Source organism: Anomaloglossus baeobatrachus, chromosome 4 (genome assembly GCF_048569485.1).
Source record: "Anomaloglossus baeobatrachus isolate aAnoBae1 chromosome 4, aAnoBae1.hap1, whole genome shotgun sequence".
Lineage (NCBI taxonomy): Eukaryota > Metazoa > Chordata > Amphibia > Anura > Aromobatidae > Anomaloglossus > Anomaloglossus baeobatrachus.
Window position 1 is genome coordinate 543,897,074 of NC_134356.1, and position 23,396 is coordinate 543,920,469.

The window sequence follows — 23,396 nt, forward strand, 5'->3', positions numbered from 1 at the left end:
CTTTCACCGCTCGTCAGAGCCCAGTGTGTCTCCTGCATGCAGCGCTCTGCTGTGAGGGAGGAGGGAGCTGATGGGCTGTGACAAGTGGTGAAACACCGCCGACATCCCATCACTCACGGACACTGTGGCCGGCCGCGGTGTAACAGGAACTTGATGTGACGTTACCAGAGTCCAGGGGGTCGCAGAGTCCAGGGGGTCGCAGAGTCCAGGGGGTCGCAGAGTCCAGGGGGTCGCAGAGTCCAGGGGGTCGCAGAGTCCAGGGGGTCGCAGAGTCCAGGGGGTCGCAGAGTCCAGGGGGTCGCAGAGTCCAGGGGGTCGCAGAGTCCAGGGGGTCGCAGAGTCCAGGGGGTCGCAGAGTCCAGGGGGTCGCAGAGTCCAGGGGGTCGCAGAGTCCAGGGGGTCGCAGAGTCCAGGGGGTCGCAGAGTCCAGGGGGTCGCAGAGTCCAGGGGGTCGCAGAGTCCAGGGGGTCGCAGAGTCCAGGGGGTCGCAGAGTCCAGGGGGTCGCAGAGTCCAGGGGGTCGCAGAGTCCAGGGGGTCGCAGAGTCCAGGGGGTCGCAGAGTCCAGGGGGTCGCAGAGCTGGGAACAGCGGTCTGCAATAGCGCCTCTCACAGGCACTATTTCCAACATAAGGAATTTGAGAGAAACATTGTTTCTTAACAGAATATCGATCTAGAAAATAAAAAATATGGGTGAAACACTTCTTTAACTAACAAAAGATAAGAATCAGCAATCAATCACATAGGCGTGCCCCGACACAGACAGGTATATATTCATTAGCAGTAAACATTAGTCCACATTCACTGACTGCAAACAAAGATACAAGCGATATACTAAAAGGCTATGTTCACACACTGCATCTTTTCTTAACCACAAAGATGCAGCGTTTTTGGCCCCAGAAACCGCACCCGAAACAAAAGCACTTAAAAAACTGCATGTGTTTTTTACGCGTTTTGCCCATTGCATTTTTTTAAGTCAAATCTATTGACTGGAACGACTCAAAAACTCTGGCAAAAATGTAAAAAGAATTGACATGCTGCATCTTCAAAAATGCAGCCAAAAAAGATGCACTGTGGAGACAGCAAAATAGAAATCTCAGACTTTGCTGGGAGAAGGAAATGCATGCATATAGGTGTGTCTTCGTGACCTCAAAAATGCACCAAAAAGGCAATAAAAGATGCAGAGTGTGAACAGAACCTAATAAAAGTAGTTTTCGTTTTATCATCTGTAACTGAAACAGAACAAATAATGCAACCACACAAGCAATATCTAGATAAAGAATGAAATTTATTTAGAGAAATTTGCCTTTACAGGTAACTAAGAAAAAAAGATAAATTAAAGCTAGTTACAAAGAAAACTCATTACAGGAAACGGCCAAGACTTGTACAGTAATAACTTTTTACATTATTTACACATGAACATAAAATAATTAATTTGTTTTGTTTCATTTTTTACAGCATTTAGAAAAACACCACAATTGCGTTTAGCATAGAGTTCTGTGTCACCGAAAAGCCGCAGAGAGAAGTGCACAGCTCCCCGACTTCTCCCCAGTGCCCCCATTACCGGAGGCCGCCCTGTGCTGGGCTCTTCACAAGACACCTACATGTACCTCAGTACAGGCATTACAGAACATGAAGCAGAGGTATACATGGTACTCTAGACCTCCCGAGCATTCGGGACTCCTCTAGTGCAGTCAATGTTAGTACTATACATGATACCACAGCTAATATTTGTTCAGTACAGACGGGATGAAATGGAAGGTCATTCACTCTCCGATTCACATCTATTAATGTATCACTCTTATACATTTCATTTGTAACAAAACAGATGGAACAAACAAAACTTGAGAAACCCTGCGGTTCTGGTTCTGTCTATATGCTATGAACCAATATTTGCATCGTATGGTCGGATGTATGTAATGTATGATACTGTAGGTATCATAACCAACATTGTAGTAGGCCTAAATTTGGCCATACACCTTGGGGCTCATTAAGGGGTCAGTTTTTCTCGCACGAGTTGCATCCATGCTTTTCACAGATAGAACAAGTACCTATGGTAGTCTATGGGGACGGTTCACATGTCCAATTTTTTCTTTGGACAGAGTGGTTCGCACAAAGGAACAGAGGCTTTTCCAGTATAGTGTCGGATCATATTTGCTACGCAAGTCAAATGTCATCCTTATGGTATCCGTTCTTCAGGGCCTGTCTAATTTAACTGTTTGAAACCTCTATCAGTGTTTTTTTTTCTTCTTGAGATAAAACTTTGAATAATGACACTGATGAAACTTGGACTTTTTTTGCATATGAAAAAAATCCTTCACATCTGAGTGAACCCTACGTTTTCAGTCAATAACTGTTCCACCGATAGACATACTTGCCCAGAACGTGCGCAGGCAGGAGGGGAGTCCGCTGCCGGCCGACACATCAGCCGGTGGCTTATTCCCCTAGCGGTTGGGCATGTTCATCTCTAATATACCCAACACATCTCTCCACCAAATTTTGCCATTGGGAGTGAGAACGGACACCCCCCACATTGGTCAGCCTCTATGGTGTGCTTTAGGGTGCAGGTAGACACCGGCGGTCGTTAAACCCGCTGGGGAGAATCTGGTGCCTGCTCTATTAAACATGTAATATAGAAAGCAATATTCTAAACCTACACTTACAGAAACATCCAGAAAAACTGGTAGGGGTGGAAGCAGAGACTATACAGCATCCAGCTAGGCTGTGATACATCGCCGATCTCTGAGAACAGAAATCTCAGTAATTACTAGTGTGATCATTATTTTAAAGGTGTGATTGTTCGCAGAGTGGGATGTTGCTTTTTTTTTCAGCCAGCTAGTAACCTCACAGCCCTATTTTATAGGCTGCAGCAAACTAGAGAGTTTCCATCGCACTTCTATTGCTAAATGTGTTTGATGCCAGGGAGGAATCCATTACTAGAAACAAGATACCGGATCTTGCTAATTTATTTTCAACTAATTCATTTTCCTTTGGTTCAATATCATTATTTCCAATGAGATCACCGCTAAGGGAGACCGACCATTTCATCCAGTCATATACAAACAATAGCTACAGACAAAAAGAAAAAAAAGAAGAAAGCATTGATCAGAAGAGAGACAATTGTATGGAAATGGGTGGCATAGAAATCTGCCCTGTCCTGCAGGGGGCATGTCCAGACCGGGTAGAATAGGAATGTCATGGGTATAGATTCAACAAAACAAAAACTTACATTAACAACCCAGAATACACTGTAACATTGTACACTTTAATACATTTCTGATTTGCATTGCAGTTACCTTGGCAGTCAAGGAAATCGCCTCTTTCCTAGGCAAGTGCTGCCTGTTTGTTGCACAGGGCCTTGAATACAGTTTTCTGTGATATCAGACCACACTCCACACACATATAAGTGCTCTTATTTTTTAGAAAGCAACTTGGGTGAGGTCTCAAGCAGCAAAAAGTCAAATAATGCATTTAAAGCTTTAAGAAAGGTGCTTTATACCCAACATATACCCCATAGACGGCACCCACTACCTGGCCGAGGCCTGAGGTCTGTGCAGTCTATGGCCAGAGTGCAGACACAAAGACTAAAATACTGGAAATTAAAATACAATGTGCACTAATATACAACACATAGGATGGGAGGCTTTTAGGTGGGCCGGGATATTTGGCTTCTTAATGTAACCTTTATATTTACAGCATTTTTACATTGTAATACAATGATTTTCAATGGCGCAAGCTGACATAGTCGTAGCCTAAACGTTCGTTATATAGTGGGTAGGTTGAGTGGTAAAGTCCCTGAAGAATGTGAATGTAGTGTTCACATGAATATGAAAGCAGAGGTCTGATCTGATTGATTCCTATCTGCACTACTACCTACATATGGAGCACTACGAAGCGACAGATTCACGTCACATTGTGCATTGCAGGAACAGACAGATGGATATACATGTGCAATGCTGCCTACAGCAACCAATCCCATCCTCAAGGTGTCCATACACATTACACACAAGTTAGCGGAACCCACTGATTGCACTGGGATCGGCCAAGTATCATGTTCCTCCACTACAGAGATTGGCAGAAATGATCGAGCATGTTGGATTCTACAAAGCCGGATCCTTTGGTCCTACAAAACAAAAGCCAAAGTCAGAGGACTCTGGAAAGCGAGACTTAAATCAGTAAGAATAGTTTTTGAAAGTGGGCATCCGAAGATTCATAAAAAAAAGCCAAGAAAAAGAGAAAAATGGGGGTTCATTTCAGTGATGCATTTGAGCCAGATATCTGGCTTCTACTCCCTTACTAAATGTCCATATTAACTAAAAGCACGAGAAAAACAAGGATGTAGGGATCTGATTGCTTGCCATTATGAAGAGTGTACTTTTTTGTACATTTGACCTTTTAATGACAATTTGACTAAATAGTCAATGTGATGTGTAATTTCTAGTTTTCCTTGTAAATCAAGCATCACTACTATCATATATGACTTCTAAAATTGGGGGAGATTTGCAGTTACAGCAGAAACTTTGTATATTTTGCAGTTCATCCGCTTTTACGGCCACCGTCCCTCGCCTTAGTGACTCACAGAGTGTGCACCTTCTGTACTGGGAAACACATTACACAGAATTAACACCGCCCAGTTAACATGACTGCACACCATCATTGATTGTCTTCATTTGTAGAAATTCAACTATTATGGTGAATGCCTTGCGTAAAGTGCATATTGGTGCCACCCTGGGAGAAGATGTGGAAATCCAATGTCATGTAAAGAGCAGAGTTCAGATCACTTCTACCCCAGGCACCTACTTATTCTCTCTGTTTATTGCTACCGTGTTTTTCCAAAAATAAGACCTCCCCCAAAAAAAAGTCCTAGCAGGGATTTTCAGCATTTTCGCAGCAAGGCTTAAATATAAGCCCTCCTCCGAAAATAAGCCATAGCTGCGGTCCAATAATAAAGTGTCCATGAAGCTAAAAAAAGTTAAAGATACTGCAGATCACTTCATTATAGACAGCAAACACCCCACAGTCACACTCACCGGACACTGAGCAGAGGACCTACAGTGATCGCACACCCGAACACATCCGATCTCGCACACACAAACATCGGATCGCACACACAAACATCAGAGGGCACACACAAACATCAGAGGGCACACACAAACATCAGATCGCACACACAAACATCAGAGGGCACACACAAACATCAGATCGCACACACAAACATCAGATCGCGCACACACAAACATCAGATCGCGCACACACAAACATCAGATCGCACACACAAACATCAGAGGGCACACACAAACATCAGATCGCACACACAAACATCAGAGGGCACACACAAACATCAGATCGCACACACAAACATCAGATCGCACACACAAACATCAGATCGCACACACAAACATCAGATCGCACACACAAACATCAGATCGCACACACAAACATCAGAGGGCACACACAAACATCAGAGGGCACACACAAACATCAGAGGGCACACACAAACATCAGAGGGCACACACAAACATCAGATCGCACACACAAACATCAGAGGGCACACACAAACATCAGAGGGCACACACAAACATCAGAGGGCACACACAAACATCAGATCGCACACACAAACATCAGAGGGCACACACAAACATCACAGGGCACACACAAACATCAGAGGGCACACACAAACATCAGAGGGCACACACAAACATCAGAGGGCACACACAAACATCAGAGGGCACACACAAACATCAGAGGGCACACACAAACATCATAGGGCACACACAATCAGAGCGAACATGTGCGCAACACACAGAGGCTGCACACGAGGACGAACACACCGGGTGCGCATACACATGCACACACAGACCGATGATGCTGCAAATATGCACACACACAGGCTGTACACACCGTGCACAACACACACAGGCTGTACACACCACGCGCACAGGCAGCACACAGTGTGTAGTGAGGTGACAGTTACAGTCCCCTGCACCATCCCAATGACTGGAAGTGAGCCCCTGCAGGGAGAATCTAACTTGTCCCTGTTGTAATTGCTCCGGTAAGCCTGTACAATGTTGCTGTATAGAAAAACAATGATATATTGTACCCAGATTCTAGTTGCTATGACAAACATCACATTGCTTTCTCTTACGTTATGTGCACCAGCACCATTATATGCACACACTGAAAATATGACCTAACAAACAAATAATCCTATAAAGAACAATGGCTGCAGCTCATATGAGTTGTGGATTTTTGTAGGGAGCGGCACATCTGTACTTGGACAAAATAGAAGCAGATTATACTTGTACGAGGTTACTTCCTACAGAGAAATAAAAATAGGGTTCTTATTTCTCAAAAAATAAATGACAAGACAGGGCAAGCAGACATAACAGAGTGTAAGGCTGGAATTAGAATGCGGTAACAAGTTTCTTGGCATACAGCGAGCCAGCCTTTAGCTTACATTTTGCATAGCTTACAGCGCCCACTAATGGCAAGAAACAAATAATCAATCTGTGGCTTGTGCATCTGTACCAACCACAAGAAAAACTTTAAAGCTGATGTCTCCTTGCCGAGTACTGCCAAGCCAAAAATTAATAAGTAACTCATGTGGGGTTTACATCAAGACACCAATTATATTAACTCTTTCATTTCATAGGCAAATGCACAATCCCACCCAAAATGAGCACAAAACTATTGGTAGGAAAGGGCCTGGGAAGATACAGAGCAAAACAATAATAGCTGAGACTTCCTCAGTCATGGCCAGGGGGACCGTACAATTCATGAGTTTATACCATTGAAGATCCGTAATGAAAAAATGGATAATGAAGGCCGCAGACACATCACTATGGACCTGCAGCTGTTGCACGCGTCTTCTGGTAACGTCTCCTCGATTTGCCACCATAGTTACAAATAGAAAAGGCTCCAGAAAAATGGCAGACTGTTGAACGAGTGGTATAAATAAGCAATATTGCAAACCTCTGTATTAGTAATTAAAATAGGAGATTGTCCATGTGTACTGTAGCCAGTCTCTTCTTAATGCTAGCCAATACCCCCGGCAAGGGGTAAGAATGTACAGTAATCCGCATGCACACATGTCCTCTGGTGGATTATGATCAGCAGAAGATCTCTTCCTCCTGAGACACTCCCTCAACATGAACAGAATCTGGAAAAAAAGATGGACACATAAGTTATCATTTCTTAAAGCAAATCTTCCTTTTATAGTCATTTTCCACAAGAAAAAAAAAATAAACCTTTAAAATAAATTCTCAGGCTTTTATGGCAATAGCCGTGCCTATGGGGACAACACAGGAGGTGATCAGGCCTGTAAATGTCACATGTGCGCACTCACCAGGACAATGGTTTCCTTTTGATTTCTTCTTTTTGTCCTTCTTCTCCTTTGTTTTTGACAGGTTAAAAAGGCGATTGGTGGTAGGACCCTCCACTGGTTTGTTAGTTTGGCTTCCAAGCAAACTGAAGTGGCTTTTTCCTTTTTGTTTACTTTCTGTCCGTGACAATGTGTCCTTTTTGGGTACAGCAGAAAGTTTAGAGTCCAAAGTCTCTTGTTTTGGTGCAATAGAATATCTTTTTAAGGAATCCGTGCCATCAGGGTGAGAGGGGCCCCGGGTTGTTTTTTCTTGCTGAAGCGTAACCTAAACAAAATGGAAAAAGAGGATATTTCCAGAACAGTGAACATACAGTAGTCATCTAGGTTTTCAGAAGTTAGGGGTCATATATTCACAATTACATAAAAGCCTTTTGTACTGCTCATTATAATGTATATTCCAGGCAGTAATGCCTAATTTGTACAGCCTGTAATACGCAAGTCCTAAACTCAAGTTCTTCTCCACATACGGGGGATGTTCATATGGGTCAAACACACAGCAGATCTTTTGTCCAAATGGAAAAAATCCACTGCTGAAATGTTTCTTGAAGACATACCTGAGGCTTCTAGAACTAATTTTAGGTGGTATTGAGAAAGTGGGCAAGAAGAATATGGGTCAGATTAATTAACGGGAACCTGTCACAAGATTTGGCAACTATACGCTGCGGCCATCACCAGTGAGCCCTTATATACAGCATTCCAAAATGCTGCATATAAGAGCCCAGGGCACTCTGTATAACATAAAAAACACTTATTATAGTCACCTAGGGAGCGGTCCAGTCTGATTGGGTGTCGCTGCTCTGGTCCGGCGCCTCCTCTCTGCTGCGATGGCTGTCCTCCTTCTACCCAGCCCAGTGTGCATGACGTGTCCTACGTCATCCACACAGGCCGGCATTGAGGTCCTGTGCAGGCGGACTTTGATCTGCCCTGCTGAGGGCAGATCAAAGTACTGTAATGCACAGGCACAAGGAAAGGTCAAAGATCACCTTCACATGCGCACTACAATACTTTGATCTACCCTCAGCAGGGCAGATCAAAGTGCACCTGCGAAGAACTGCAATGCCAGCCTGTGTGGATGACGGCCATCGCAGCAGATAGGAGGTGCCGGACCGGAGAGCTGTGACACCCACTGGACAGGACCTCCCTGCAGGTGAGTATAATAAAGGTCTTTTTTATGTTTTACAGATTGTTCTCGGAACTTATATACAGTATTCTGGAATGCTGTATATAAACAGCTTACTGGTGGTGGCCACAGCTTATAAGAGACAAATCTGGTGACAGGTTCCATTTAAGACTGGTGTTTAGTATGAGAGACATGCATGAATAAGATGCAAAACTGCAACAAATTTATAAAAAGGTACCCACCATTTAATGAATTTGGCACATCTCATCAGTGGCGTGCATCTCACCAGAAATGTTACTCCAGATGGGAACCTGGGTTAGGAATGCCATCAAACTCGATAGGCAGCCATACTCATACTCTGTCCACCTGTTTCCTTCCCTGCCCAACTCATTTTGGCAGAGCTGCCCAAAAGTGGCGTGACGAAGAAAACCACAAACATTATGACAGCCCCATGTATAGCTTTCAAATTGTTTTACGACAATTTTCTGACAAACAATTAAATCAGGGCCTATATGTATAAAACTATTTATTGCAATTTGCCTTGTAGCTGAATCTTGTTACTCAGGGTTTACTTAGATACTCTTAATACATCGATGCACAGACTTCCCTATGGCCATCCTGCCATGTGCCATCTTAGCTTCTAATTATTTCAACAACAATTAAAAAGATTAAAATGTATACTTCCCTCACAGACCAATGCTTTGTGCTCCCCGCCGGTCTCCTGCCAAAAATGTGAAGTGGCTGCTAATCAGCTGCAGCCGCTACAATTATAATCTGGTGAAAGAACAGTGTTTCTTCCACGCGGGTGTAAATGTGAAGGCTGCAAATAACCAACCACCACTAATTGGCTGCAGCGGTCATATGATATTATTAAAGTCAGAAGACCAGGAAGGGGATGCAGAGCACAGCGCAGAGGAGCTGGGCCTGAAGGGAGCCAATAATGGATTTTTTTTGTTACCTATGGAGCAGCCTGGAGATCCCTTTTAGCAAGATGCACACTTAAGGCTACTTTACACGCTGCGACATCGCTAGCGATCTCGGTAGCGATGTGAAATTCTAGATCGCAAGTGCGATCTTTTGAGGTCGCACATAGGTCATTTTACGCATGTGCGATCTCAAAAGATCACACTTGCGATCTAGAATTTCACATCGCTAACGGGATCGCTAGCGATGTCGCAGCGTGTAAAGTACCCTTTAGAAATGGAGGCTAGTCTCTACTTATTCTAATCTCTGCTGCTAGTGTAACACTTCGAGAATAATCCATCCCAACGTGTCACGCTCTAGGCTACACTACCTGGTCGTTTTGCGGCTTATCCAGATTAACAATATCCTGCAGCAGCTGCTCCACCGACTCTTGTTCAGCATAGGCCTTTGGTTTGGAGGAGGTCCTGGACAGGGGTCTCTCACTTTGCCTCAGCTTCTGATGCTCAATAAAGGTGTCTTGTTGCAGCACCACAGCCTATAGCAGATGGTAAAGATTAATACACTTGAAACCAGGTAAAAAAAACAAAAAACTTGCAATGGAAACAGAAATTACCTGTAAGTTGCTCAGAAGCTTGTGAAGATTGGTGACTGTTTGAAGAACGTGCTGCCAAGATCCAAGAGCAAAAAATAAGAATCATTAATGAAATAATATTAGAAATATACACCAGTACAATCTTGCATACGTGTAGGACAGGAATATAACCAAAATCTTACCTCCCCATTTCTCTTAAGCATAACACTGGGATTTACTCCCTACAAGACATGGAGAAAAGAGGATTAGGAACAGATTTCTATGTGATGGGCAATAGGTTTATTTACACCAGTGCCAATTCTATAATGAATGCTGATTAATTCCCAATCCTCCTATTTGGTGGAAAAGAATGAAATTCAGTCGGACTAACATTCACAATCAAAATCTTCAATACATTTCACCAGATTTATCTGCTAATCACAGACTGTACAGAACGTTCATAAGCAGCGGCCATATTCAGTGCAGACCTCCAGTCCAGCTCGGCTCTGCAAAACTGGCCAATATCTCAGATAGGCAACTAATGTCCCTGACTAAGACCACAATGGTATATTTACACCAGTTTGCTCTGTGGTTCTTTACAGCAATAATCACAACAATTACAGGACATAAACAATATACAAAGCAATAAAGAACTTAAAGGATTTTTTTGGGGGTTATACCCATCAGGCCCCAGTCACAAACCAGAGCCATGTGTCAGATTACTGGGGTACACAATGAGCACCATGTCCAGGCTGCCCCGGCTGCATCGCGAGATCTGAGCGAAGGTCAAAATCTTTCCCAATAATATAATAAATCTAGATGAATTGACATTTAAAAAGCCTAGGTCACGATTCAGCAAAGTTTTTATATCACAAAACAGGTGTAAAAAAAAGCTCTGAAAACAAGCTACAATTATGCAAAATTGAGAGTTGCACAAAAATGTTGTGACTTGTACCATTTTCAGCTATATAGCGAGGATTAAAATATAACTTAATATTTCAAATCTAAAACAGACAATAAATAATAGAATAATAAAGTGCAGTGCATTGAAATGTAAACAAAAGGATAGATCTCACCCGATTCTTCTCCACAGGTAGATCATACACCACTGGATATACAAAGGCGGAAGAGGACCAGCTTGAAAAAAGGGGGAACGCGTTAGTAAATACTACCCCTGTCGTGCCCATGCAGTAACTTCCGCCTTTACAAGGGTAGCACCCAAGTCAGATAGGCTACCCCAAATAGAATTAACTCCTCCCAACGAGTTTCCCTCTCCAAATAACGCTGGCCACTAGCATACATGCAGAAAGCAAGCTGTGTGTGAACACAGACTACAAACGTGCTGTGTGTATATACACCTGCCATTGCAGGGTATATGTCCCTATTCTCCCCTGATGAACGCTCTGATTATTTGGAGAGGGAAACGCGTTGGGAGGGGTTAATTCTGTTTGGGGTAGCCTATCTGACTTGGGTGCTGCCCTTGAAAGGGCGGAAGTTACTGCATGGGCACGACAGTGGTAGTAAATACTACCACTGTCGTGCCCATGCAGTAACTTCCGCCCTTTCAAGGGCAGCACTAACGTGTTCCCCCTTTTTTAAAGCTGGCCCTCTTCCGCCTTTGTATATCCGGTGGTGTATGATCTACCCGTGGAGAAGAATCGGGTGAGATCTATCCTTTTGTTTACATTTTAATGCACTGCACTTTATTATTCAATTATGTATTGTCTGTTTTAGATTTGAAATATTAAAAGTTATATTTTAATCCTTGCTATATAGCTACAATGTACAGGATTTGGGCTGCACATTTTGGCTGCATAGCAGGATTTGCTGTTTGTTTGTAAAATTTTCACATTAGTTTCTCCCAGCTCCAATAAAATGGACAGAAAACTTGGGTGAGATGGGGGCACGGTGGGGACGTGACACCACACCTCGTATTATTCATGACAAGTGGAGAAATCTTACTACAGTCCCTGAATGGAGTAAGATTTGTGGCGAGGCACTTGCCACTTGTAAGACGCTTTTAATTTATTAAAGGGAAGGTGTCGTTAAAAAAAAAAAAAAATAAAAAAAAAAACCAATAACTGAAAAATGTAAAGTATTAAATGTTTTGTCAAAATATTATTTGTTTGTAATTGAGCAATATATAAATTTTTTTTTAAAGGTTTGCTATTTTCTATTCAAACACTAGGGGCAGCAGCTGCTGAAATCCTACAGTAGAAATAGCTCACATTACAGCTGCAGTAAAAGTGGGGGGAATCTGCTCTCCTGTGTGTGATGTCACAGATCCCCCTCCCAATATGGGTGTTTCTAAAGGATAAGGGAAGATGAAGTTTAGGGACACAGTGCGGAGTCATTTTATTGTTGATCACAAAGTGATCCTAATATCTAAAGTATCACCGAGGACTGTTAGCATAGTGCGCCACTGTATACTACGCCCCAATGTATACTTCGCTCCGCTCTATACCATGCCCCCCGCTGTATACTACGCTCTGCTGTATTTTGTGTGTCTCAGTATACCGCGCCCTGCTGTGCTCTGCTCTCCTCAGTATACTGCGCTCCGCTGTACTCTGCTGTATACTGCGCTCCGCTGTACTCTGCTGTATACTGCACTCCTCAGTATACTGCGCTCCGCTGTACTCTGCTGTATACTGCGCTCCGCTGTACTCTGCTGTATACTGCACTCCTCAGTATACTGCACTCCTCAGTATACTGCACTCCTCAGTATACTGCACTCCTCAGTATACTGCACTCCTCAGTATACTGCACTCCTCAGTATACTGCACTCCTCAGTATACTGCACTCCTCAGTATACTGCACTCCTCAGTATACTGCACTCCTCAGTATACTGCACTCCTCAGTATACTGCACTCCTCAGTATACTGCACTCCTCAGTATACTGTGCTTCGCTGAGCTGCTAGGAGCGGAGGCCCAAGGTAAGCACAAGAGAGCAAGGGGATCAACAGGTGAGAGGGGGGAGTGGCAGTGGGTGGGGAGTGGAGATGCTAGAGGTGGCGGGGGGAGGGTAGTGGCGCCGACACTCACACATCCCGAATGGGTGACAGGGAGAAAGTGTAGCGCACAGCATACGATGTGAGCTCCACAAACGTGATACCTTCTGTCCTCACCTATCGTACCATCACCCATTCCCTGTAGACTGTGAGCCCTCGCGGGCAGGTTCCTCTCTCCTCCTGTACCAGTCTGTTATGTACTGTTAATGATTGTTGTACGTATACCCTTTCACTTGTAAAGCGCCATGGAATAAATGGCGCTATAATAATAAATAATAATAATAATAACCTTACCTTTAAGAGGCATTTGTCTGTTAATTAATCAAGGCCAACTGACTGCAACATCCCCCTCATCAAGATCAGTGTAAAAATCACTGCTCCTTGAGGAATCGGGGCACTAAACTTCCCCAAGAAGATCATACTGTCATGGTGCACTTAGGCTAGGTGCAGACTGCTTTGGGGGCCATTACTCTCAGAAGGAATACACATGACAGCAGCCTCAGTCTGGGTGGATGCATACACATCGGTCCAGAGCAATTGTGAAGAATCACATACTGCACAGAATGCTTGACATGACAAAGCCGCCTTCTGTGTGTTCCTCTAGCTACAGGTCAGGGAATTCCAGATGGAATGAGAAGTGGATCCAACAGGAGGTAGATTATTGTATTGTTAAAAGTTATTCAAAAGGTAAGAAAACAATAAAAAGCCATGAAATGGAAAGTATACGATCCATACAACACATATCAACACAGGACCAGACACTTCTGAAAGCTTTACACTAGAATTCTGGGGTGAAAGGTTTGATAAATTGGCCCAAAGATCGCTACAATAACCCGATATCTGCAATTTACATTCTTTATATTACACATAATACAATTTAAAAGAAAAAGCTGCCTGATTATTAATACGAGTTGCCTGTACCTTTTTCAGAACACTGTCCGATTCTGTCCTCCGTAAATCTTGAGCATCTTCTCCCTCTTCTTTCTCTCCACCTTCAAGTGTAAAGTGTACACTTTACTTAGCATTACTTTTAATTTGCAGAACGCCTTCAAATTATATAGCGCCTTCATATTTGCAGCACTTTACAGAGATTGTCATAACTGTCCCCATTGGAACAGCCAAAATCTACATTTCCTATTAGTATGGTTTTAGAGTGTGGGAAGAAACCGGAGTAACAGGGGGAAACTCATACAAACACAGTCAAAACATTCAAGCTCCTTTGAGATGTCCTTGATGGGATTGGAATCCAGGGCCCCCGTGTTGCAAAGCACCAGTGCTATGTACTGAGCCACAGTGCTGCCTCAAGAGTCCCTAACATGCTTAATAACAGATAACTTGCTCCTTAATATATTAACAGAAGGTGCAATTTATTCTCAAAGTGCAACGGAAGCTATACAATAATACAACGTGGGCGGATGAAACGTGAATTCCTTCAAAAATCGGAAATGTATTTTCAGGTTTCCATGTTTATCCTAACCTAGGTGGAGTAAGTCTTAAGGGTTATTCCCATCTTAGCCGCTTCTGGGAATAACTCTGTCCAGACTAAAGGCCCAGTCACACTAAACAACTTACCAGCGATCCCAACAAAGATACAACCTGATAGGGATCGCTGGTAAGTTGCTAGGAGGTCGCTGGTGAGATGTCACACTAAGCGACGCTCCAGTGATCCCACCAGCAACCTGACCTGGCAGGGATCGCTGGAGCGTCGCTACACGTGGAAGCATATTGCGCTTGGTAACTAAGGTAAATATCGGGTAACCAACCCGATATTTACCTTGGTTACCAGCGCACACCGCTTAGCGCTGGCTCCCTGCACACCTAGCCATAGTACACATCGGGTTAATTACCCGATGTGTACTCTGCTATGTGTGCAGGCAGCAGGGAGCCGGCTTCTGCGGACGCTGGAAACCACGGTAAACATCAGGTAACCAAGAAGCCCTTCCCTCGGTTACCCGATATTTACCTTCGTTACCAGCGTCCGCTGCTCTCACACTGCCAGTGCCGGCTCCCTGCACTCCTAGCCACAGTACACATCGGGTTAATTACCCAATGTGTACTCCAGCTACGTGTGCAGAGAGCAGGGAGCCGGCAGTGACAGCTGAGAGTGGCGGACGCTGGTAACGAAGGTAAATATCGGGTAACCAAGGGAAGGGCTTCTGGGGTTACCCGATGTTTACCGTGGTTACCAGCGTCCGCAGAAGCCGGCTCCTGCTGCCTGCACATTCAGTTGTTGCTCTGTCGCTGTCACACACAGCGATGTGTGCTTCACAGCGGGAGAACAACAACTAAAAAATGGTCCAGGACATTCAGCAACAACCAGCGACCTCACAGCAGGGGCCAGGTGGTTGCTGGATGTCACACACAGCAACATCGCTAGCAAGTTGTGCCTCAGCAGCGATGTTGCTAGCGATGATGCTTAGTGTGATGGTACCTTAACATCTGGAGTTGGGGCTATGGAAGTTCTATAGAAGTTGTAGAAACTGCATTATCAATATCCCACCTCATTTGGTCGGAGTACGAAAGGAATTATTCCCTAGAAAGGCTAAAATACGAATAACCCTGTAATAGAGTGGAATATGCTTACTTTTACAGGCATTAAGTTGATGGCTGTCAAACCCTCCAAAAGTTTCAGCTCTTCGAGGTAGTGAGACGCAGCCCACTCCGGCCTCCATGTCTGCGGGGCTGGGAGCCTGCTGCACGATGCTGCTCCACAGATTCTGGTTTAACAATACTTGAAGTGTTTCAACTGTAGATAAAAACAGTAATAAATGTAAATGTTGTCCAGTAGAAAGTTGTGGGAATAATCTGAACATCTATCTCAGCTTATCTCCCCTTCCCCCCAATTAGAAACTATAGCACAACTACAAGACTCCATAAGGAAAATGCAGCCCCTCCAACATTTCTAACCCCGGCTGTCTAATCCCAATACTGAACTCAAAATTGTGGAAACATATAAATACAAATAAAGAGAATTTTGTTTACTTACCGTAAATTCTTTTTCTTATAGTTCCGTCATGGGAGACCCAAACCATGGGTGTATGCTACTGCCCCCGGAGGACACACAAAGTTACTACACTCAAAAACGTGTAGCTCCTCCCTCCTAGCATATACACCCCCTGCTAGCCAGATCTAGCCAGTTTAGTGCAAAAGCTGAAGGAGGACATCCACCCACAAGAAGAGACAGAGTAAAATCCGGAGGAACCGGAACCTCAGTCTACAACAATAACAGCCGGTGAAGACACACGGAACAGGAAACCTGCCAATAGGCAATAGGGAGGGTGCTGGGTCTCCCATGACGGAACTATAAGAAAAAGAATTTACGGTAAGTAAACAAAATTCTCTTTTTCTTTATCGTTCCTTATGGGAGACCCAAACCATGGGACGTTCAAAAGCAGTCCATGGGTGGGAATAAACAGACAATTGAGAAGCAGGCAAACCTAACTTCACAAATGGGCGACAGACGCTGGAAAAATGCGTCTGCCGAGCCCACGTCTGCCAGAGCATGAGCATGCCTTGGGTAGTGCTTCGAAAAAGTATGCAGACAAATTCGAGCTGCAGACTGACAGACCTACTGAGCCGTAACCTGGTGCCTGAAGCCCAAGAAAAAAAGGCGCCGACAGGTCTGACCAAATGTGCTCTGATCCCCGGTGGGGAAGGCACTTGAGTACACTTGTAAGTCTCAGAAATGGCTGACCTAAGCCAACGATCAGGGTCGGCTTAGATGCCGAGAGACCGCTACGCTGACGAACAGTCAGCACCAGTGAGGTGCACCGCCTAATAACGGCGGTGCGAGACACGTAGATCCGGAGCGCCCGCACCAGATCTAGGATATGCAACGCTTCCTCAAGCGATGAACAGGAGCCGGACAAAAGGAAGGCAGGAAAATTGCCTCGGATAAGGTGGAAGCAGTAACCGCCTTAGGGAAAAAGTCCGGAGTCGGATGAAGACCACCTTGTCTTGATGCAAAAGAGCAAAAAAGGGGGTGACTCCGAGGGAGCGCAGCCAGAACTCTCTGGCGGGAAATTATAGCCACTAGAAAGACTACTTTCTGTGAAAGACACAACAAAGAAACCTCCCGAAGACGGCGCAAAGGGGGGTTTCCGGGAACCGTGAGGACCGGATTAAGGTCCGAGGTCTCCATAGGCCGCCGGAAGGCGGAATGATGTGAGATGCGCCCTTAAAGGAGCGCACCGGAGCCAGCCGGACGATACGCCGCTGGCACATACTGACAGAGCCGAGACCTGTCCCTTAATGAGGGATAGTCCTAGCTGTAGACCGGACTGTGGAAGGGACAGGAGGGTCGGCAAGGCCAAAAAAGGTCAAAGGACACTTTGGAGCTCGAGTCAAAGTGGAGATGACTTCAGGAAGGATATCAGAAGTCGCTAAGATCCAGGACTCTAGAGCTATGCCGTCAATCTGAGAATCCAGAATTCTGACGGGGAAAAAACGGACCTCTTGAGAAAAGGTCTGAACGGTCCGGAAGATGCGAAGGCAACCCAACGGACAGAAGGAGCAGGTCAGAGTACGAAGCCTGCTTAGGTCAGTCTGGAAGAATGACCCGACGGCCCCCTTTACCGATCTTGCGCAGGACTCTGGACAAGAGGTAGAGGGTGAAATTCGTAAAGAGACAAAGCTGGGATCAAACATGAACCAGTGTGTCTACCGCAAAACCTGAGGATTGTGGACCACGGTAGGACAGCTGAAATAGCCTGCCTCGTAGTTTTCACATCTAGGATCTGGACTGCGGATACGGTGGACTAGGAGTCCCTTGTCCACTGAAGGATGTTGAGCCGCCATGATTGTCAGGCGGCTGAGTGTCCCGCCCTGGAAGCTGGTGTAGGAAAACGCTGTCACGTTGTCCGACTGGACTCGAATGCGCCTAGCCGCCCACAGATGGTGAAGGCTTAGAGAGCAAGAAATACAGCCCTGAATTCCAGCACATTGATCCAGAGGGCTGATTCGGACAGAGTCCAAGCGCCCTGCGCTCCACGTGGAGATATACCGCTCCCAAGGCGGATAGGCTATCCTGGTGAGGATCACCCGGAACGGGCCAGAAAAGGAGCGCCCCTGAGACAGAGTGGCCGAAGCCACCACTGAAACGAGCCCCTGGTCAGTGGCGAAGCCACCACCCCGTGGGAGGAGTGAGTTCGCTTGTACAGCGGAAAACATCCAGTCTCAGAGGACGCAGGAAAAACTGGGCAAGGAACCGCTTCCATTGACGCCCTGAGAACCTCTGGTTCGAAGTCAGAGTGGACTTGGACAGAAGACAAGCCACCCGATAGGTCAGAGTGGCGAGAGTGAGCGAAGCACTCTGCTAAGAGTCAGCACTGGATGAAACCCCGACAAGAAGGCCGTCCAGGGCTAAAAATCACTGCCAACCCCTTGGGGGGCAGGACCCTGATCACAGCTGCCCCAATGAGAATACTCGAGGGGCCTTGGCTAACCCCAAGGGAAGAGCCACGATTGGACCACTCCGATTGTCAAAACGTAGTCAACGCTGGTGTGAAACTGCGATTGACTCCTGCCGATAGGCATCTCTGATGCCGATGGTCGCTAGGGAATCTCCTTGGGGTCTTGATTGATCCGGTGAAAAAAAACACACGGAACAAAACCAAGACTCAATGTGAAAACGCCACACCTGGCTATGCTTGAAAAGCTAAAGATCCAGGTCGGAAGGCACCGCCCTCTTCGGGGACTAGGAATAGATTTAAGCAAAAATCTCAGAACCGTTCCCAGACGGGAACCGGTACATTACTCCATTGGCCTGCCAGAAATGCCACGGCCTGTGAGAAGGCGGCGGCCTTGGAGCAGGGAGGAGATGACAGAGAAAATCTGTTTGGCGGGTGGACAGAAGTCCATCCTGTAGCCAAGGGAGATATAATCTCGCCCCCACTGAACGGAGACGTGTTAGAACCCTACGTCGCCACGTGGAGAGAGCCTGCCACCGACCAAGAAGGTTGTTGGCGTGGCTAAATAGCTCGGAGGAAGCTGACTCAGTGACAGCATCTCCTGCGGCCTTCTGAAGACGCAGCTTCGAGCTATATGGTTCTATGAACCTAGGCTGAGCTAGAGGACGACCAGATGGAGGAACGGAAACCACCGAAACCTCAACTGATTCCTGTCCTGGACAGGTTCCCTAATTTAGGTTTGTGGCAAGGAAGAATACTCCCCGCCAAGAGCTTCCTTAATTTCACTCAGTTGGTTCCGAGGAAACTGGTCCCACCAAGGGGGAGCCCAGCAGGGAACCTCCATAGAGGCATCTGCCTTCCAAATCCGAAGCCACAGGAGCTTGCGGATAGCGAGGAAGGTAGCCCAGATCACCGCCGTGCGGCGTCCAGCATGGCAGATCTGGTATAGGATGAGAGAACTGAGTCTGGAAGTTCAGGCAACCGTTTTGGCATAGAGTCCCTGTGAGAGAATGCATCTCCTCCAGAGAAGCAGAGAAGGTACAAAAAAACCGCACTGCTGTAAGCTGAGGAGAACGAAGCTCCTGCCGTCCCCCTTGGCCCAAAGGACAACCGGGCGGACCGCAGAACCGTAAGTGAGGAGCCATCAGCCACTGACATAACGGCCCGGGCTGAGCCACCTAAGGTGAATGAGCCGACTACTTGACCACCATTGGTGGACAGGGGAAATCCAGTCCTCAGAATCACGCTTCATGGGAAGCGACTGTCAGAGCGGACCCTGGGCTTGGTCACAGGGGCCTGAAAACTGGAGAGGTTAAGGAACACACGTTGTGTTCACCTAGATAAGGTAACACCGGCGGATTGAGGTCCAGTACAAAATTAATGTACCGTGGGATCCATATAGAGGTGCCGTCAGCCACTGATACAACTATCCGGGCTGAAGTCTAGACACCGGAGTGGCTACCCTTGGCGAATGAGTACACTCCTAGACCACCTCAGATGGGAGGGGGAGACAGGCAGCAGAACTCCGCTGCTGTGGGCTTGGACGCGGCGGGCTGAAAACTGGAGTGGTTAAAGAACACACTCCTCGTCATGTTAAAGGCATACTGATGCATTTCTGCCAGCGGGGAACACTTCCCTGATCAGGCGGATGGAGGTCCAGTACAAGAATAATGGACGAAATCCAATCATTCGCATCTGCGCCACCTACGGACGGATCAATGTACATCAAGTAGCGTCCGAGCCCGTGGTAGAGACATCCTCCTCGTCCAGCGAGTCAGCTCGTAATCGGAGCTGCGGGACGGGGAGGACAGGGGACCCTGCGTCTCCCTGTCAGGAGGACGGGGTCTGAGTCCAGAAGGAGAGTCCCTTGTGAGCTTTGCTGAGCGAAGCAGAAAAACGCCCTGAGAAGGGGGCTGCATGCTCAGCAGATGCCGGGACAGCCGACCCCTGGAATAGGATTCCTACGGGGGTCAGCCACCGAAACCGGACTGGAGGGACCATGAATGAGCTCCCATGTTATGAGCTCGGTAAGGCCGTACGAGACTACCTGCAGTGGATAATAAAAAACAGCCTGCAGTCTCGCTCTGTGACATGCTGCAGAGGTGGGGGGCTCTGTCTAGAATGGCTAGAATACCCAAGACAGAGGTTCAGCCTGGGGAGAATCCCGGCTGAGGCATCTTGCCACTATCCACCACATAAGAACCGTTACAGTGTGTCGGTTCAGGCAATATGAGGTTACATGCAGAGCATGTAGCGTACAGCCTTGGAGCTTGGCTGCTAGAGTGAGACATGCTGCTGAGGAGGAGATTCTATGATAAAGAATTAACTCCTTCAGAATGCCCTGAGAGTGAATAAAAGTGCACAGCCAGAGGTTGTGACTTATCAGGCCACTATAGGAGTGCCCTCCGGATTCCAGGCCTGGACCCCCAGCCAGAGATTCACTCCCTCTGCACTGCAGAGCAGCCAGCGCCGACCAGAGTACTGAGACGCTGAGAAAATGGCGCCAGAGTGAGGGGGGGGGGGCGGGGGTTAACCCAGGAGCGGGAATCGGAGGGTGAAGGAGATGTACAGGGGAGGGAATCATCTCCTCAAAAAGGAGCGTCCTCCCCTGTGCAGAGCGGCCGGCGGGCGGCTCTGCAGTGTCCCCCTGCATGACTGACATGCAGGGGAACGAAAACGAAACTAGGCCGCGGCTGAAGCCGGGGCCTAGAGTTATACATGCGGCCGAGAATCAGGCATCATCGGCGCGGTTCCCAGTAAAAAACCGTGGAACCGGCCGGAAACACAGTAAAAGCAGCATTATCAAGCATCACTGTCCCCCACAATAAAAAGTGCCCCACATTGCAGAAGGACCCTCTGAATAACGTCTCTATACTTAGCTTTGAGACGCAGGGCCCAGTCCCTGGTGGGGTGGGGGTCCAGTGCTCCTTCCAGCAGGGTCCTGCACAAGGGCTGCGGATGGAGGCCGGTCTCCTGCAAGGCAGTGAGAACCGTGTTGGCTCCAACTTCAAGCCAGAGCCCCTAAGGGATGGTGAAGGAGCGCGGCATGAAGGGCTCCTGCCCTGAAGTCAACCTTAACAGCACCGCCGCCAGGGGGGTGAGAAGGGACATGCCGGGAGTCCAGTGGACCCGCTTTTCTTCCAAATCTTTAGAAAAAATGAAAAATCAAAAGAGAATGCATGTGTGTGTGTGATCCTCCTGACACAAAGCAAAAAACTGGCTAGATCTGGCTAGCAGGGGGTGTATATGCTAGGAGGGAGGAGCTACACGTTTTTGAGTGTAGTAACTTTGTGTGTCCTCCGGGGGCAGTAGCATACACCCATGGTTTGGGTCTCCCATAAGGAACGATAAAGAAAATAAAAAAATATCTACCCTTCAATGCATACTACCTGTGTACAGATAGTAATAGCTTCTAAAGTTAAGTGTGCGATTTATTTTTCTCTTTTTTTCAACTTAGTTGATATGAAAATATTAAGGTAAGCTCATACCCTCTTTTATTGCACTTTTTATTAAAGACTCTCCTCGCGGAGCCTCCTCTGTGTTGGCTCGGAAAAGAATTCTTCCCGACACACAGAAGTTCTTTTCATGGCTACTGCAGTCCACTAAAGATTGAAATATCTTCTCTTTTTCTTCAAGTAGACCGATAATCTGATCGTCTTTTTGCTGAAGTTGTTCTGTTATTGGAGAAAATAAAAGAGAACACGATGTCAAATCTCTCCTACTGGCTCAGCACAACACATGGAGATACGGACCCTGGAGCTGCACTAGGACAATATTCACATACTGCTGACCTCTGCTGGTCATAGAGGGAACAGTCCAGTAATAATTTTATTTATATAGCGCCAACATATTCCGCATCTCTTTACAATTCAGAGGGACATGTACAGACAATATGAGACATTACAGAATACCAAGATGAGTGAGGGCCCTGCTCGTAAGTTACAGTCTATGAGACAATAGGGAAGGCACAAAAGGTGAACTGGGGGGATGAAGAAAGAAAAATAAAGCTCATCATATATGGTCCAGCCATCAAAACCAGCTGCATGGGGGATTCAAAACCAGCTGCATGGAACAGTCGCCAGCCAGAATTTATACAGGTACTGAGTACATGGAGAGGAATGCAACCAAAAGATACAGGGGACAACAAGTGTAAGTAAATTTTATGAAGGGCAGAATGGGACTAGATTAGATGAGGGAGGTGAGGTGATAGGCTAGTCTAAAAAAATGTGTTTTTAGGGCCCGCTTACAGGTGTGGATGTTGGGAATTAATTGAATTGTTCTTGTTAGTGTGTTCCAGAGCATTGGCGCAGCTCGTGAGATATCTGGAAGATGGGAGTTGGAGGTTCAAATTATTGAGGATGTCAGTCTTCAGTCATTAGCAGAACGGAAAGAACGGGTAGGGTGACAGACAGATGAGCAAAACAACTTGTCAAGAAAATTGTATCTGCTCTCCAGAAACTGGAGGTAATTTGCTGTAGATAGCAAAAATACTCTTCTGAATAACCATAAAGAAAAATCTAATAAAACAGGAACTATGTGAAGATTCGAATTCTACCGTGCATACACCATCTGCAGCGTGGTTCCCAAATATGTCCTCTCCACCGGAAGATTAATTGTGGTTGTTGGCTGGGCAGTGTTGCTGCTGAGGCATACACCGCTTCAAGCCTCTCACAGATTGCTTTTGCCTCACCTCTAGCAGCATATGCAGCCAAAATAAAATCATTGGTTAGGCACTAAAAGGGGTCTCCTGTCACCTTCCCTGATTGTGTGACCACAGGAAGGAGAACCTTGACGACAGCATTGGTCGGGCATATCTGCATTGATGTTCTGATAATAGAAACAAGGCCAGACAGTCGCCAGTTTGTGGCCATTAGCCACTGTGAGTTTGGAATCACCTAACTTGATTTTGCATTATACCAGCTGTTTCACCCAGAAAGTGACAAGGCCAACTACAAACAAGTGATTTTGAGGGAAAACAGCGCTCCA

The 23,396-nt window shown here is 46.3% G+C and overlaps 1 protein-coding gene across 6 annotated transcripts in view; it reads right to left on the reverse strand.

Annotated features, from left to right (window-relative positions):
• Nucleotides 1-1,267: 1,267 nt before the first annotated feature.
• AKAP13 (A-kinase anchoring protein 13) overlaps nucleotides 1,268-23,396 on the reverse strand; it is a 345,810-nt gene continuing 323,681 nt past the window's right edge. For all 6 annotated transcript variants that reach the window (XM_075345957.1, XM_075345960.1, XM_075345958.1 and 3 more), the window contains 8 exons: nucleotides 21,899-22,084; nucleotides 15,587-15,748; nucleotides 13,924-13,994; nucleotides 10,198-10,236; nucleotides 10,037-10,087; nucleotides 9,794-9,958; nucleotides 7,344-7,644; nucleotides 1,268-7,157 (listed from right to left, as the gene is read on the reverse strand). In XM_075345957.1, coding sequence (XP_075202072.1) covers nucleotides 7,108-7,157; nucleotides 7,344-7,644; nucleotides 9,794-9,958; nucleotides 10,037-10,087; nucleotides 10,198-10,236; nucleotides 13,924-13,994; nucleotides 15,587-15,748; nucleotides 21,899-22,084 — 1,025 coding nt within the window. In that variant the 3' untranslated portion in view covers nucleotides 1,268-7,107. The remainder of the gene's footprint in view (nucleotides 7,158-7,343; nucleotides 7,645-9,793; nucleotides 9,959-10,036; nucleotides 10,088-10,197; nucleotides 10,237-13,923; nucleotides 13,995-15,586; nucleotides 15,749-21,898; nucleotides 22,085-23,396) is intronic.